Source organism: Corvus kubaryi, unplaced genomic scaffold (genome assembly GCF_017639235.1).
Source record: "Corvus kubaryi isolate FWS band 111438036 unplaced genomic scaffold, C.kubaryi_AGA036_p1.0 137, whole genome shotgun sequence".
Taxonomy (NCBI): Eukaryota; Metazoa; Chordata; class Aves; order Passeriformes; family Corvidae; genus Corvus; species Corvus kubaryi.
The window spans coordinates 22,777,794-22,791,687 of NW_024580671.1; the positions used below are offsets into that span (position 1 = coordinate 22,777,794).

The 13,894-nt window shown below is 35.5% G+C and overlaps 1 protein-coding gene across 5 annotated transcripts in view; it reads right to left on the bottom strand.

Annotated features, from left to right (window-relative positions):
• Positions 1 to 2,698: 2,698 nt before the first annotated feature.
• Positions 2,699 to 13,894, bottom strand: part of GRM8 (glutamate metabotropic receptor 8) — a 323,953-nt gene continuing 312,757 nt past the window's right edge. For 4 of the 5 annotated variants that reach the window (XM_042018191.1, XM_042018190.1, XM_042018193.1 and 1 more), the window contains 2 exons: positions 8,286 to 8,532; positions 2,699 to 3,265 (listed from right to left, as the gene is read on the bottom strand). In XM_042018191.1, the coding sequence (XP_041874125.1) occupies positions 3,216 to 3,265; positions 8,286 to 8,532 (297 nt within the window). In that variant the 3' untranslated portion in view covers positions 2,699 to 3,215. Of the gene's footprint in view, positions 3,266 to 8,236; positions 8,533 to 13,894 lie in introns of all 5 variants that reach the window. The other variant, XM_042018194.1, reaches the window with a different exon arrangement.

The window sequence follows — 13,894 nt, forward strand, 5'->3', positions numbered from 1 at the left end:
GTGTAATGATAAGCTATCACTTTATTTAATGGCTGATGTGATAGTGAAATATGCTGGATCATTGATGTACATTTTCAAACCAAAGGCTGCTGCTCCCTGCACCATTCTATGTCTTCTGCTTTCACATTCTGCCTTGAAGTAGATGCATAAATGAGTAAGTTGTCTTCCAATAAAATAGATTTACAAACTGTATCTGTTAGGAATGTTTATTTCTTTTCTTGTTTAGTAATAAAAAATTATCTGTTAATTTGAAGAGAGGTAATGCTATTAGTTGAAAACCCTTCTGTGGAAATTGTTATTTCGGCATTTCTGGAAAAGGGGATTTTTGATGCAGTGGCTCATAACTCTTTCTATAGAACAGTTAAAGTATTGTCTGTTAGTGCTGTTTGATTCCTGGTTCATTGACCTGATACATAGAGTCATTCAGATCTCATTGTACTTATCCTGCAGTCACAAAACAACATTAAGGACTTGTTTATGCTGTCAGTAAAAAAAAGTTGTGTGCCCTGATGGAGTTGCTTCAGCACAATCACACACAAATTATCAGTAATAGCAATTGAATAGTCTGCTTCTCCATGAGCAAAACTAAACTCTAAGTTTGTAGAATAATGACTTTTTATAATTTTTGATGGAAAAAAATTTCTGTGCCTAGTTATTAAAATTCAAGATCTCAGCTACTGAATGACTGTGAAATCCGAGCGGACCATTCTGTGCATTTGTATGAACTGCACAAAACCACCCTATTGAAGCAAAACCTGAAGACCAGTGCTGTTCTGTAATTTATGCTGTGTGCTCATTTATCTGATTAGTTACATTAATGGCAGTGGAACTTATAGCCTTAATATACTCCATGTTTCAGACAGAATTACACAGAAAATGCACAAATTAATTTACATTCCATTTTTAACCTACTGTTCAACCAAAAAAAAAAGTATATTGATCCTGGAAAATCTGTTCAGAATAAAATTTTCTTCAGGCCACTATGAAACTGGAAGTTATTTAGATAACATATACTAATCTTTATATATATTTAACATATGTTTATGTGTATAGGAAATGTGCTTTTAAAGGCAATTCCCATGTACTGCTTTTTCAAATGCACAGGGCTATGCTTAAATTATTAGGCATAGATATTTCAAAGTATTTGAAACTTCTTTTGTTCTGTATTAAAAATTAAACTTTCCAAAGGCTTCTTGAAAAGAAACTCTGTCAAAATATTGCTTTTCAGATAAAACAGATTTTCTTTCTCTTTTAGAAAATCCATCCTAGACATGAAAGTCTGTCCTGCTAAAAATTGATTCTAATCAATCTATTTTCAGAAGAAAACTTCAATTTTATGAGATATTAGCTAACCAAATAGAACTAAAACTGTTTTATTTATCATTTTTTGCATGTTTCACTGCATTACCTGCACCATCTATATGCTTAAAAGTAAGCATATGTTATAGGTTTGGCTTTGATGTGTTTTTGGCATAGACAAAAAAGGAAATTTCACACTAAATATCACACATACCAAACACACAATACCAAACTATACCAAAGCAATCATCAGATAATACTTCAGACATGTAATTTCTGGGAAACACTAAGTATGTTTTATCAAATACTTTGAAAATGGAAAGTCACTGTCATACAGTTGCCAGCTATGCTGGAGCTTAATTATTGGCATAGTAATAGAAAGAGATTCAGTTTCAGATACTTCAACTTTCATTCATGTAACTTAGGACCCACCACAGCTCCCTTAAGATACGTTATAAAAATACATCTGCTGTGAGGATAAAAGCACAAGGAGCTATCCAGGCCAAGTCAGGAGACATAACATTTAATAATCAGCTGCATGTGAAGACCCATTGACTTGATGAAGTACTCTACGGAGTGAAAAAGTCTTACAGAACATCCATCACAGGTATAGTAACAAAGAGGACAGTCCCTATCTGCATGTTTTAAATTCTTTGGAGAGGTTCATTAACACGATAGATATATATGTGATTTTCTCTTTCTCTTTGCATAGTTGTTTCCAACCTCACGCAATGGTGGGAATTAGAAGATGTGAAGATTGTAGATTGGCATTTATTTCTTTGATTTGTAAGTGTTTATAAGGCAATAGTACATATATTCACTAAGCTACTGCTTTCCAAATTCTCCATTGATTTCTCTTCTGTTATTTCAAAGTCACCTTTATTGAGATATGCATCTGCTACATTCCCCTGTCAGAGACAGGATACTAGGCTGCATAGACTTTCAGCTTAATCCAGTCTAGCTGTCATAAAGTCTTACAAACTGTAAGTTCCAGAAATGAAAAGGATCAAAATTATTAGTGGACACTGAAAAATATAATACAATCATACAAAATAATTAGTATCAGGACTCCTTTACTTTACAAACATATAAAATGCACTTACTTTGAGGGTGAGAAGAGGGAAAAAATCCTTTCATTAGAAAATATAATCACAAAGCTTTGAACAGATAAATTCACACACTGCAGAGTACACACACACACGCATGCAGGCAGGCATGCACGTATGTACACACACAGGTGCACACATACACGCATACATACACACATGCTTAGAGTTTACACTGCATTCTTCTGATGCCATGATTATTATTTTATTTGTACACCCACCTTTACTGAACATTCTAAACAAACAATAGACAACAGTGTAAGGACTTTTCCTTAAAACTGCAACAAAACAAGTCTCAACATTTGCAAAACATTCCTTTATTATTAGAAATAAATTATTTTGTATAAAAATTAGCATGCGTTGACCATTGCATTTATTTTAGCATAACCCAGGACTTCAGTCAGCCATCACAAGAAACAAACTCATCTTCTTTTACGAGTTGAACAATGTAGGACAGGAAAGGAAATTGTCACAATCACAAAAAAGTACTTACAAATACAACATCAGACATTATTTATTTCAACAGCATTTTTTTTTCACAAGCTAACATTTGTTTTCCTTTTGTGATTTGCTTCCTTTAGTGAGTGAACAGTTCAGAAGCTTGACACTCTGTCTCTATGTTATAAAACTGGACTTTTCCTTCCCCTGTCTCTTTTTGCCTTTTGCTCTTGTTTAATCCTTGTTCTTTAGGAGACTGACTATCGATTTGAATGTAGTCTACTGATATTTTCAAGACTGAATTCTGGTGGTGGTAAAGTCTATGTTTGCAAGATCCAGTCCTGCAGATCTTCCAGTGAATTTCATCCCTGCTCAGTTTGCCTGATTGCTGTAACTGACATAAGTTGTCTTGGTAGAGGAGGCTGTAAATCAAAAAAACCAAAAACAAACAACAAAAAAAACAAAGTTCAGGATTTTTAGACTCAAGAGAGGAGGAAAAAAACCCATATTTAGCATTTGAACTCAGACAGTGCCCTACTATATTTCCAAACAATATGGTCCATGTTCATGGAATAAAGAATGTTTAAGGATGTATATAAGCAGTGAGTAAACTGGATCCCAAGTTCTGGGTTCTTCATGACCACTTATTTTGTTTATGACTAGGGAAAGCAGAGGTCAATAGAAGGGAACAATGATGAGTGGTTTCAGCATACCCACAACAGAATTTCAACATCTGGTATTATTATGTCTGAATTCGATATAAACATTTTTTAGTTTAGAGATTGGATTTTTCTTTCTCTTCTACTCGTTGAAGACAACCTTTCAGCTAGTGGTGGTTTGTCCATCTAGAAGGAGACTTATGCTCCTTGAAAGGAACAAAGCCTAACATAGGAAACACCTCTCCAAATTAGAGAAAAGGAGTAGATAGTCCCTACAGAACATATTATCTGGAGAAAATTATGCTCTCCTTATGTTGATGGCCAGCTGATCATATTTCCTTTTGATCAAAGCTGACACTCCTTGTTCAGAATGAGACAATATGCTGAGAGAATTAAACAGCTCTACTATTACAAAAGTGAACAACTATGAATCTTTTATGAAAGTTTGTTTCAGGTTCTAGCCCTCACATCTTTGCTATTAAAAAAATATAAAAAATATGCTATAAAAATATGACTCAAGTCATATCACTCAAGGTTAATGTAATGGTTGGAGGAGGGAAGTGGTGACATCCGGTCTCGTAGTTAGTTCTCTAATTTTAAATCAATTGGGTACATGGAAAATCAGACTGCTGAGGGACTGAATATCTTTTCTTCTCTATAACAAGGTCTATGTTACAATGCACAAAGAGGAATTTGACTTTCTAAATATGTTTTATATTCTGTCTGCTACAGATATGTTCTGCTTATGATAGTGAAGATTGCAGTTGACAAGATGAAAATAACAGGATAGCAAAAATGTTGCCTGGTCTATAGATTCAAATTTTCTATTTCCATACCTTTCTTCAATCTCTTTCTTTTTTATATATAGTCTGGTGAGAACTGCTGAGATAGATAGGAAAAGCATTCTTCATGCTAACTCCTAAATTCAGCCCAACAATCTGATGATTTGTGAAGAACAGACTACAGAAACTGAGAAAAGACAGTTTCTCTCCTCTGCATCAAAAATTAAACTAAATAAAGGATCACTAAAACTGATGCAAATTAATAGTGGTTAGTATAAATAATTAAGTTTACTTCTTGATTTTTTGTCATGTTTTAGATTTTCTGAGCAATTTGAATCTAATACTGCATTTGCCATTTTTTAAAGACACAACAGAACCAGACCAGTTTAATTTATCTATTACTGTAATCTTTTCCCCTAAGAATGTATATATAAGAATAAATAATCAAAAAAAGCTGAAAAATGTAATATTTCTTACTTTCATTTGCACAGGTAGCTCCAGCACCTCGTGTCTGAAAAAAGCTAATTCATGAAAGGACTGCTTTTGGCACACAAAGCAAGTCTTTCTCATAGTTGATTACAACATTTGAGCACCAACATGAAATAGCTTTATTTGCATGCATTGGGACACTTGAAGCAAATATAGCCTCATTTCCATCTTTCAGATCTTTCAGATGGGATGTACTGCTCCTGTCTGAACTCTCTCATGCTCCCACAGCTGGATTTCTGAGAGGATTCTATTTTTTCTTTTGCCCTGCTAAGTTCCTGCACAAAATAATGCAGGATTGATGAAATGGCACCAAGTTCTTCAACTACAGAAGGATATTTTTCCTAGCTAATAAATAACAGATAAATGCACATCTGCAAACTCTGCACATTTCAGAACAAAAGGACAGAAAGATCAGAGCCATTTTTCTTCCCCTTTCCCTGAAAGTAGGGTCAGCTTTATGATCAGGTTAAGTGAGCTTACCACATTATCCTGTATGAGCTGAGTTCTGTGATAACTTTACATATGCATGTTTTCAGCCCACAGCAATGTAACACAATCAAATTTATCACAACTCAGTAATCTGAATAATGTGAGCATGTTTGCAAGAAGCTCAAAATACAAAAATAATAGTTACTACACCTCAGCTGATATAGAGTAATTTGTTAAATTGCTGTAACTTTGTTGGGTATCTGAGAATTAAACAGTTTTGATAGGATTAATCTAGAGCTGTCAACAAACAAAAATTATCTAGTTGAGTTCTGAGTGTTGTTACTTTAAAAAATGATAGCACAGGAATTTAATGTAGGCAGTAGTTTGAAATATATTAAAACTAATCTCATCTCCAAACAATGTTTGGGCCTTTTTACTTGATAAATATTGCATGTGTCTTTATAGTTATGTGGAATAAGTCTAGAGTTCATGTTTGGGGATCTGAAAACTTCAGCAGCTGGTGTCCTTCTATTTAAGACTGTTAGCATTTCACAATAATAACATGAACCACATTTGGCAAGCCTAGATGACCAGAAAAAGTAACGGGCTTGGCTCAAAATATTTCTGGAAATGAACATTTTTTTACAGCTGCAGTCATTACTTTGCTGTTGGAATGAAACAAAAAGAAAAAGAAGAAAATAAAGAGAATTTAAAGCAATTTATAATTATTATTATGATCTGACCCATATTCATTTAATGTACTTGTCATTGCCTTCTGCAACCGCACCTGAACAGGTTTTTTCCTGTTTCCCAGAAGCAATTTGTTTTTCACTGAATGTGGACCTACTTCCACAAATAAACCCATGAACGCAGGCGTGTGGAAGACAACATAGAATAACATGTGTTACATGGAACAGGGCAAACTAGATGGAGCAGAGCTGTCTCTGGGTGGGAAGTAAAAGGGATTACATGACTACCTCACCCTATTTCTCACCTAGTTATGAGCACTGCTGTCATTAGTAGTATTTGTGCTTGGTAAATGGGGGGCAACACTCACGGCCCACTTCTGGTACACTAGGAGTAGACTGATATTTTGCAGTCAGTTTCATATACTGTCACTGAAAAGAAAGATCTACCTCACATGGAGTCAGTGCAAGAAAAAATTTTGTGGTGTCAAGAAGTTGTTACTAGTGACCTAGTGAAAAGGACATATACTGCATTGTGCACTTATAATTCACAGGAACCTTCAAAAGTTTTGACAATAACTATTTCAGGGAAGAGAGAAACCCATCTTGAGGTCTAGAACTCAATTACATAGGGAGAGCTTTCTGGAGTTCAAATGACTTGACTGAATTTTTGCCTATGAAGCATTATGATGGATGAAAGCCTAGTCAGGATATACTCCTAGTGAGGTCAAAATTATATAGATGTGTTACTGTTAAAATCATGTTTAGAGCACAGTAAATAAGCATTACCCTGCCCCTGCATACAAACACTACTGGAGAAGCAGACTGGTTTCCAGTAGCATCTGTTTCTATGAATTATGCATAATCATAGCTTAAGGAATACCAAACACAGCATTTCTTAATTAGGTACAGTAGATAAACTGATCAGATACCCAAGACTTTATTAACACTCTTTCTCACCCTACTGTGAAAACCCTCCTTTATCCTCTCCTCAGAAGTTTGTCATTTTGCACACTCGGCAAAATCCACCTCTCTTTTCCTTCTCTTTTGGAGACTTGTGAAGACTTGCAAAATTATTGAGTCTTTCATATTTCTATTCTGTTATTCGATCCACAAAGAATTTCTATGCCTTTCTTGTTTGTCCTTTGTTACATGTCACAATCTGAAGCTGTATAAACCCATAGTTCACTCTAGCAGTTTTACACATTTTGAACGGTCATGAGTTTTTCCAGTGAAACAGTTTGTACTCAGTATCCTCCATGCATCAGCAACTATAGTATGGTAAACTTATGGGCTACTTTTAAATAGTCTTCAATCTTGCAAACTCTGATAGAGTTCAGTGGGGGTTGCATTTTTCAGAAATAAGTACAATATTTTAATGCAAACTTGGTATTGCCTCGTTTCAGTGTGCTTAAACAAAATAGTACTATTTAATCACCTATCACTATCATCAAAAAGTAATAAAAATTAAAAATAAACCATGCTGTTTGCAGTAAAATGACTGAGAAACTTAGCTGTTACAGCTGCTGCCCATCAAATGTGACATCTAACTTCTCAATAGAAAACAATTCTCCATTGCTAAGCACTGGGGTAAGGTTAATGTCTCTGCTCGTATTTGATTATTATTGTTACTATGAAGTCCAGTTGATAAGATGATATGTTATGTGGTGGAATGGAAGCTGTAACCTCTGTTGTCTTCTATACCAGAGCAACTTAGAAATGTAGCAAGATTCAAGAACTTTCCTGACATGGGAAAGAATTTTTTTCCCATTACAAACCTACGATATATCAGAACATGTAATGATTAAGCTTCATATGAATTATCGCGATATTGTACCAAGATGAGTAAGACCACAACAAAAACCTGGATGGCAAGCGTTATTCTGGGAAGTGTTAGTCATGAGTTGTGATAAAAGAACAATCCAACAAATATTAAGGTAAAAAGATAAAAACCATTCTTTTCACTTCCTTATCTGACTTCAAAATAAAAACAATGTTAGCTGTTTTCATTATAGATTTTTTCAACAGCCTTTGAGTTTTGAATATACAATGATGACCATAAATACACCTCATGAACTGTCAGGACATACCACTGGCACAGCAATGTACAACACATCAAAATAGCACTAGCTAAAACAAATAATTTTTAAAAGATGTGGCTTTTCAAAATCTGCTTGTGCTTTTTTTTTTTTCCTACTAGCCTCCTGCGAAAATCAATTTCTTGGAAACAACTCTAGACATTCCTGAATTCAGCAGTACATGTCTGACACATCTCTGGATTCATGCAGAACAAGCAACAAAAATAATTAGGTTTTTTATTAAAAGAAAGTGCATTCTTGTGAACGTACATCTATTAAGATGTGCTGCCACTCTTGACCAAGTCTACAGATGACTTACTGTTGGTTTCAAGACTTTCACAGAGTTCAGTCTTGACTTCGCCATTTGGTCTGTCGTTTCCTTTTTGTGTCAGTTTGCTTTGCATTGTAGCAGCTGTCACTACAGCCTTGAAGCTCCGCTTCCGTTTTTGAACATTCTGCTCTGGATGAAAAATGATAATATAAACCTTGGGCATGTAGAGCATGCCCAGAGACACAGAAGCACTTAAACTCATGGAGATAGTAAGTGTTGTTGTCTGGATGTACATCTGGGGAAGGAAAGAAACAACAACATAAAAGTCATTGTTATATTGATTTAATATAAGAAGGAAAACAAAGAAATTATCTTAAAAGTACTATCTGGAAAGGGAACATACATCAAAAGGACCCTTGGCTTTGGTTGCTTTTAATTATAGCTAAGTATGGCTGTTTCCTGTTGGGTTTGTAACCTTAAGAGTAGGCAGTTGAAACAACCCAATATTCATGAAATTTCATTCTCATAAAAGTATCAAAGATGCTGCAGAAAACACATTTTTAGAAAAAAAACAGCATGCCTGGACAAGAAAATAGGAACAATAGAGATACCCTTGTGTCATCTATTTTAACAGACAGAAGCCTCTACACCAATATGCCATATGGTGATTCAACAGTGTGCAGCATGGCTCAACTGACAGTAGCATAATGAAGAATCTAATGAAATCTTTTATATAGTCTGTGAGTTTCAAGCTGGGGAAAAAAAAAGTTTTCCACAGTGGTGCTTGAATATTCCTGTGTGTTGGAGGATTGGTTTTTTGTTTGGTTTTTTTGTTTGTTTTCCATCCTACTTTTGAATTCTAATCACAATTCTCCATTGGCACACCATAAAGTTATTAATATGTCATGGTCCTAACTAAGAAATCAGAAAATTGTGGAACCATGAAATTACCTCACAGAAGACATCAGTTCCCCATAGATACAAAGGAAAAATCTGGCATTTCAGAGCAAGTCTGTCTATTTTTTGTTATCACCTACAAAAAGAAGGGAACTCTGGTCTTCCATAATACCATAAAAGAAAATTACAATGATCACTCCATAAGAACAGCAGACCGAAGTTTCTATTTGAAGAAGTATTCAGCTAGTATATTAGCAATACCAATTGTAGTTCTGCTCAACATTTATTTTTTCTTAGGAAATTATTTTTTATTAGCCATATTATGAACAAAAAATTACTTTACAGTTCTGTGTTAAGTAGGAAATCTCTCAGTAATCCTTGCTATAATGAAAAAGATACTGAAGTAAAACATCCTCAGTGCCTTGGCAGACAATTCAGTGACATTATTGTCAGGCATGATTTTAAGCACTGGCCAACACCATCACATTAACCTGAAGATAAGGTGGTAAGTCTGTCTGCAATGTCAGCTTCAGATCATCATTTTTTATGAAGTGCCCTTGGGTGACTTGGCCCTTGGCAGAAAAGTAGAGATATAATAAACTGTTGTGCACTATTATAGTTGAACATTTTTAATGCCTTTCAGCCTACAAAGTTTTTCCATTAGATACTTTCTCCTTAGAGATCACAAATAAACTGTGCTCTCTCACTTAAAGCAATCTTAGGTAAGAAAAAAACACGGGTTCTCAACCACCTAATAAAGTAACTGTATAAATGAACAGAAATACAAATACTATGCCAAATAGTACATAAAAGGAAGGATAGTCCAATCTACTCTTCAAGAAAACACTAACAATTCTTCAAAATCTGTAAAGACTTCAACCGGCTTTCAGGGACAGCACCAGACTGAAAAGACAATCAGGACTGTCTTTCTGTTGTACTGAGGAAAGTTATAGGAGCAACACCTTCCTTCATTTCAATCATACATCAATTCAATACTTGAGGAAATAATATACTCTTTTCTCACACCAGTGAAATAATTCCATTCCTTTCAATCTCCAAAATGACAGTGGTGTGCCTGAAAGCAGAGCTATATTGTGCATGAACATTTCTAATGAAAACATTACATGGTCACATTAATAAATAGTTTTTTCCAGACTTCTGTGGAAGGACCTCTGTGCAGATGCATGTTCACATGCAGACAGCACCAACACATCTGTTTCTCCCTGAACCAAATTGACTGATCTCCAAACAAACTGGTACAGCAGTGGCTTTTAGGGTTAAGCATTGCTCTAAGTGGCATTCAAAAGCAAAAGTATTTTGGTTCCTAAGGATGAATATATTTCCTAATGGGATTTTCAAAACTGAAATCATTGCAAGCAATACATTTCAAAAACTGTATTGTGTATGAAAGTTCCATTAAACACAAAAATTCTTTTTGAAGCCTTAACATTTTTTAAAATCCAAGTCATAGCAGTTAAGTGCCTACCTAAGCCTCACCCATGCATTTTGTAACAATGCCTGGCATTTAAATATGTTTCGGAGTTTTTATTTCTTATCAACTACACAAGTTCTAAGACTTTCTCTCCTGGTTCAGTGTAAGAGTGGCATGATAAAAAGGATAAAGCTCTGAATCTTATAGGATAAAATACATGCATTAATTTAATAGTAACATTAACAAATCTATACATTATAGTAGATCTCAATGATCTTTTTTTGCAATAAGAGGTGCCACAGTGCCAAGATCTTATAAATACTAAAGAGGTTTCTCTTAGTATATCAATGTCAGCTTGAAGGTTTGCAATCAACTAATCTTCATAAACGAAACAACTCTAAATCTCATCATACACTGAAATAATAAGAGCCCATGGATTTCAACACAGGTATTTTTTGTTAGATATGTCATTACATCTAATCTATTTTCTGTGGATTTAATTAATGACCAGCACAACAGCCTATTTTGAAAAATCCAAATCACAGTTTCATGTTGCCGATTACAGTTCATATGCAATGGGGTTTATTTCTAATGATTGCTCTGTTTCTGAACCATCACTGTAATTATTGAAATATTAACAGTTTTCAAATTGTGAATATAGTCTTTAAAGGGCTTCAGACTCTGGAATCTTGTCTTTCTTGGATCACCCATACTACTTACTCTTTAATGAAGCCAATTAGAAAGAAGGGCTTAAAGACACTTACAAGACCTTGAGAGAAAGGCTTTGAACATATATTAATGTACACATCGTGTGTGCGCGTACCTCAGTCTGACTTCATAGGCTAATGCAATTGCATACTCAGCTGGAGGCTGAGTTGTCCATGACAGTCTGAGTCTGATTCCTTTTCCTACTGTAATCATAGAATAGTTAGGGTTGGAAGTGACTTTTAAAGGTTCTCTAGTTCAGCCCCCCTGCAGTAAGCAGGGATATCTTCAACTAGATCAGGTTACTAAGAGCACCAGACAACCTGACCTTGAATGTTTCCAGGCATGGGGCATGTACCACATCTCTGGTTAAACTGTTCCAGTGCTTCACCACCCTCACCATAAAAAAATCCTTAATACTAGTCTGAATTAACCCTCTTTTAGTTTAAAACCATTACCCTTTGTCCTATTGAAACAAACTCTACTACTTTTTTAAGTGGTGATTTGCAGGCTGAGAGTCTGTTCACAGGACAGGAATGTCTCTTGCATTTAATTTTTCCTGTCTTTGGAATCCCCATTCTTGCAGCCCGATGAAGCCCAAGTCTAGCAAACAGGATACCACACACTTGGCTTGACTTTTGTCTGACTCTTACCTTGTTTTATTCCTGACAAGGGGACAATGATGTTTTATGGCTGTGCATTCTGGGTACTTTTATTATTCTGGGAACATAACTACCTGTAACTTTTACAGAATTAGCTGCTCTAAAAATCAAGGAGCAACAAAAGTAGTTCAGTTTAATAAGATATGAGGTCTGAATAATTTTTCATGTTTCACAGTGGTAGCTCACTCAAACTTAGAGGAGAATAAAGGTCCCTTTTTTACTATGATTCATAGTTACACAGAAATGAATTTCAGCACTCCTCACACTAAAATCCCTTCTGAACTACAAACTTTTTGTCCAATAATGCCTTTCATAAATGTAACAAAGACTGCTATATCTATTCTCCTTGTTCTTGACAGTCAGAGGATATGTCAGAAAACGAAAATCATGGTAGCACAAGAAAAAAAAACCCTTTAAACTACAGGAAAAACTTGAGGTCTAAATAACTTTCTGTCTCCATCCTTCACCTCAGCCCCACCCCAGAACTGATACAAGACTTCTTATGCACAATTTTAACCTCCACAATCGACAAAAGATTCCTCACAATAGATAGTCTCTCATATGAAAGATTTAGATCCCCACTCAGACACATGATCTCTCTATCCCACAGGTGACCTGGACCCTTTCCTCATCAGAAGGATACTACAAGTTTGGTAATACAGCCTTCAGATTATCCTAACTCAGCAGCTAAAATACATAATGGCCATTGATTCTAGGACTATGTATCTCATATCTTTCTACTTTGAAACTTAAAATATTACATAGGAAAGACTGGGCCAATGAAACACACTATTTTAGTAAAGCCAGATACTCTGATGAGTTCTTGAGTTTGAAAGTACTTAAACTGAATTGCCTTCTTGGTAACCTGAAAAATTTCTATGCATCAAAGCAAGTGTGTGCACTGAATTGTCCCAGTGCAGGCAGCTGAATGACTGCCTCTCAGCTAGGCTTTCCTGCTTGGAAATAAAATATCCCCCAAGTCCCCTGTAGTGTCTCATCAGTTTGGTGCTTGCTGAGGCTTAGTTCAACACAAAGCAACTACTTTCACTAAGGGAAAAAAATCGTGGTAATGTCACAACCTTGTCCAGATTGCTTCCTTGTTTTGAGTCCTCCCCTATTTTTACATGTAAGATAATAGTCAGGGTCTCTCCAGAATTGTTGATTTGCTCATGCTATTTATTTTTCTCTTCTCAGTTTTAATAAGTCAAATACAGTCAAACAGACTCCTACCCAGTCTGTTCCCTAATCTGGTTTTAATAGTATATCCTGGAAAGGCGGAACATATGGCTATTGTGATGCCTTGAGTAAATTGAATCTGTTTACCACTTTGGCACAAGTTCTCTAATTCCTGGTAGTTGTAAGAACACAGATGAAAAAGTCCAGCAGTGAGTGAAGTGCTAAACCACAGAGGGAAGTCTTGGTACGTCTCAGACTATGAGTGTGCCTAGCATAGATTCAACTCAGCTACTTGCAGTCCAAAGAGAAGTGGATGCTTGAAGAGACACAGCTGGTCTAATGACTTTCAATGGCTAATTCTATACAATTTGCCCTTTAGAGGCCTCTTTCTCCACAGGATAGAGCAATAGCCTTAGTATCAAACACTGGAGTTTGAACCGTCCTGCTGAGACAGATAAATACAGGCACTCTTGAATATGTCCCACATCGCTGGTAACAGAGCAGAAGATTGAATTATGATTTAATTTTTCCTTTATCCTTGTTATCAAATTCTTTATATCTCTTATGTGAATCTTCTCAGCTGCTTCAGCCACTTCCATATTTTAAGGCCAGAACCGCAGCAAGCTTCGTTTCCCAATAGTTTTACTTGATCTCATTCCCTCCTTCCACTCTTTCCTTCATTCTCAGCTGCTAGAAGCCTTTACCAGATCACTTCTGTCCAGGAGATAAACAATACATCATAAAATGAAGATACATATCACCTATCTACAGGCATCCCTCATATT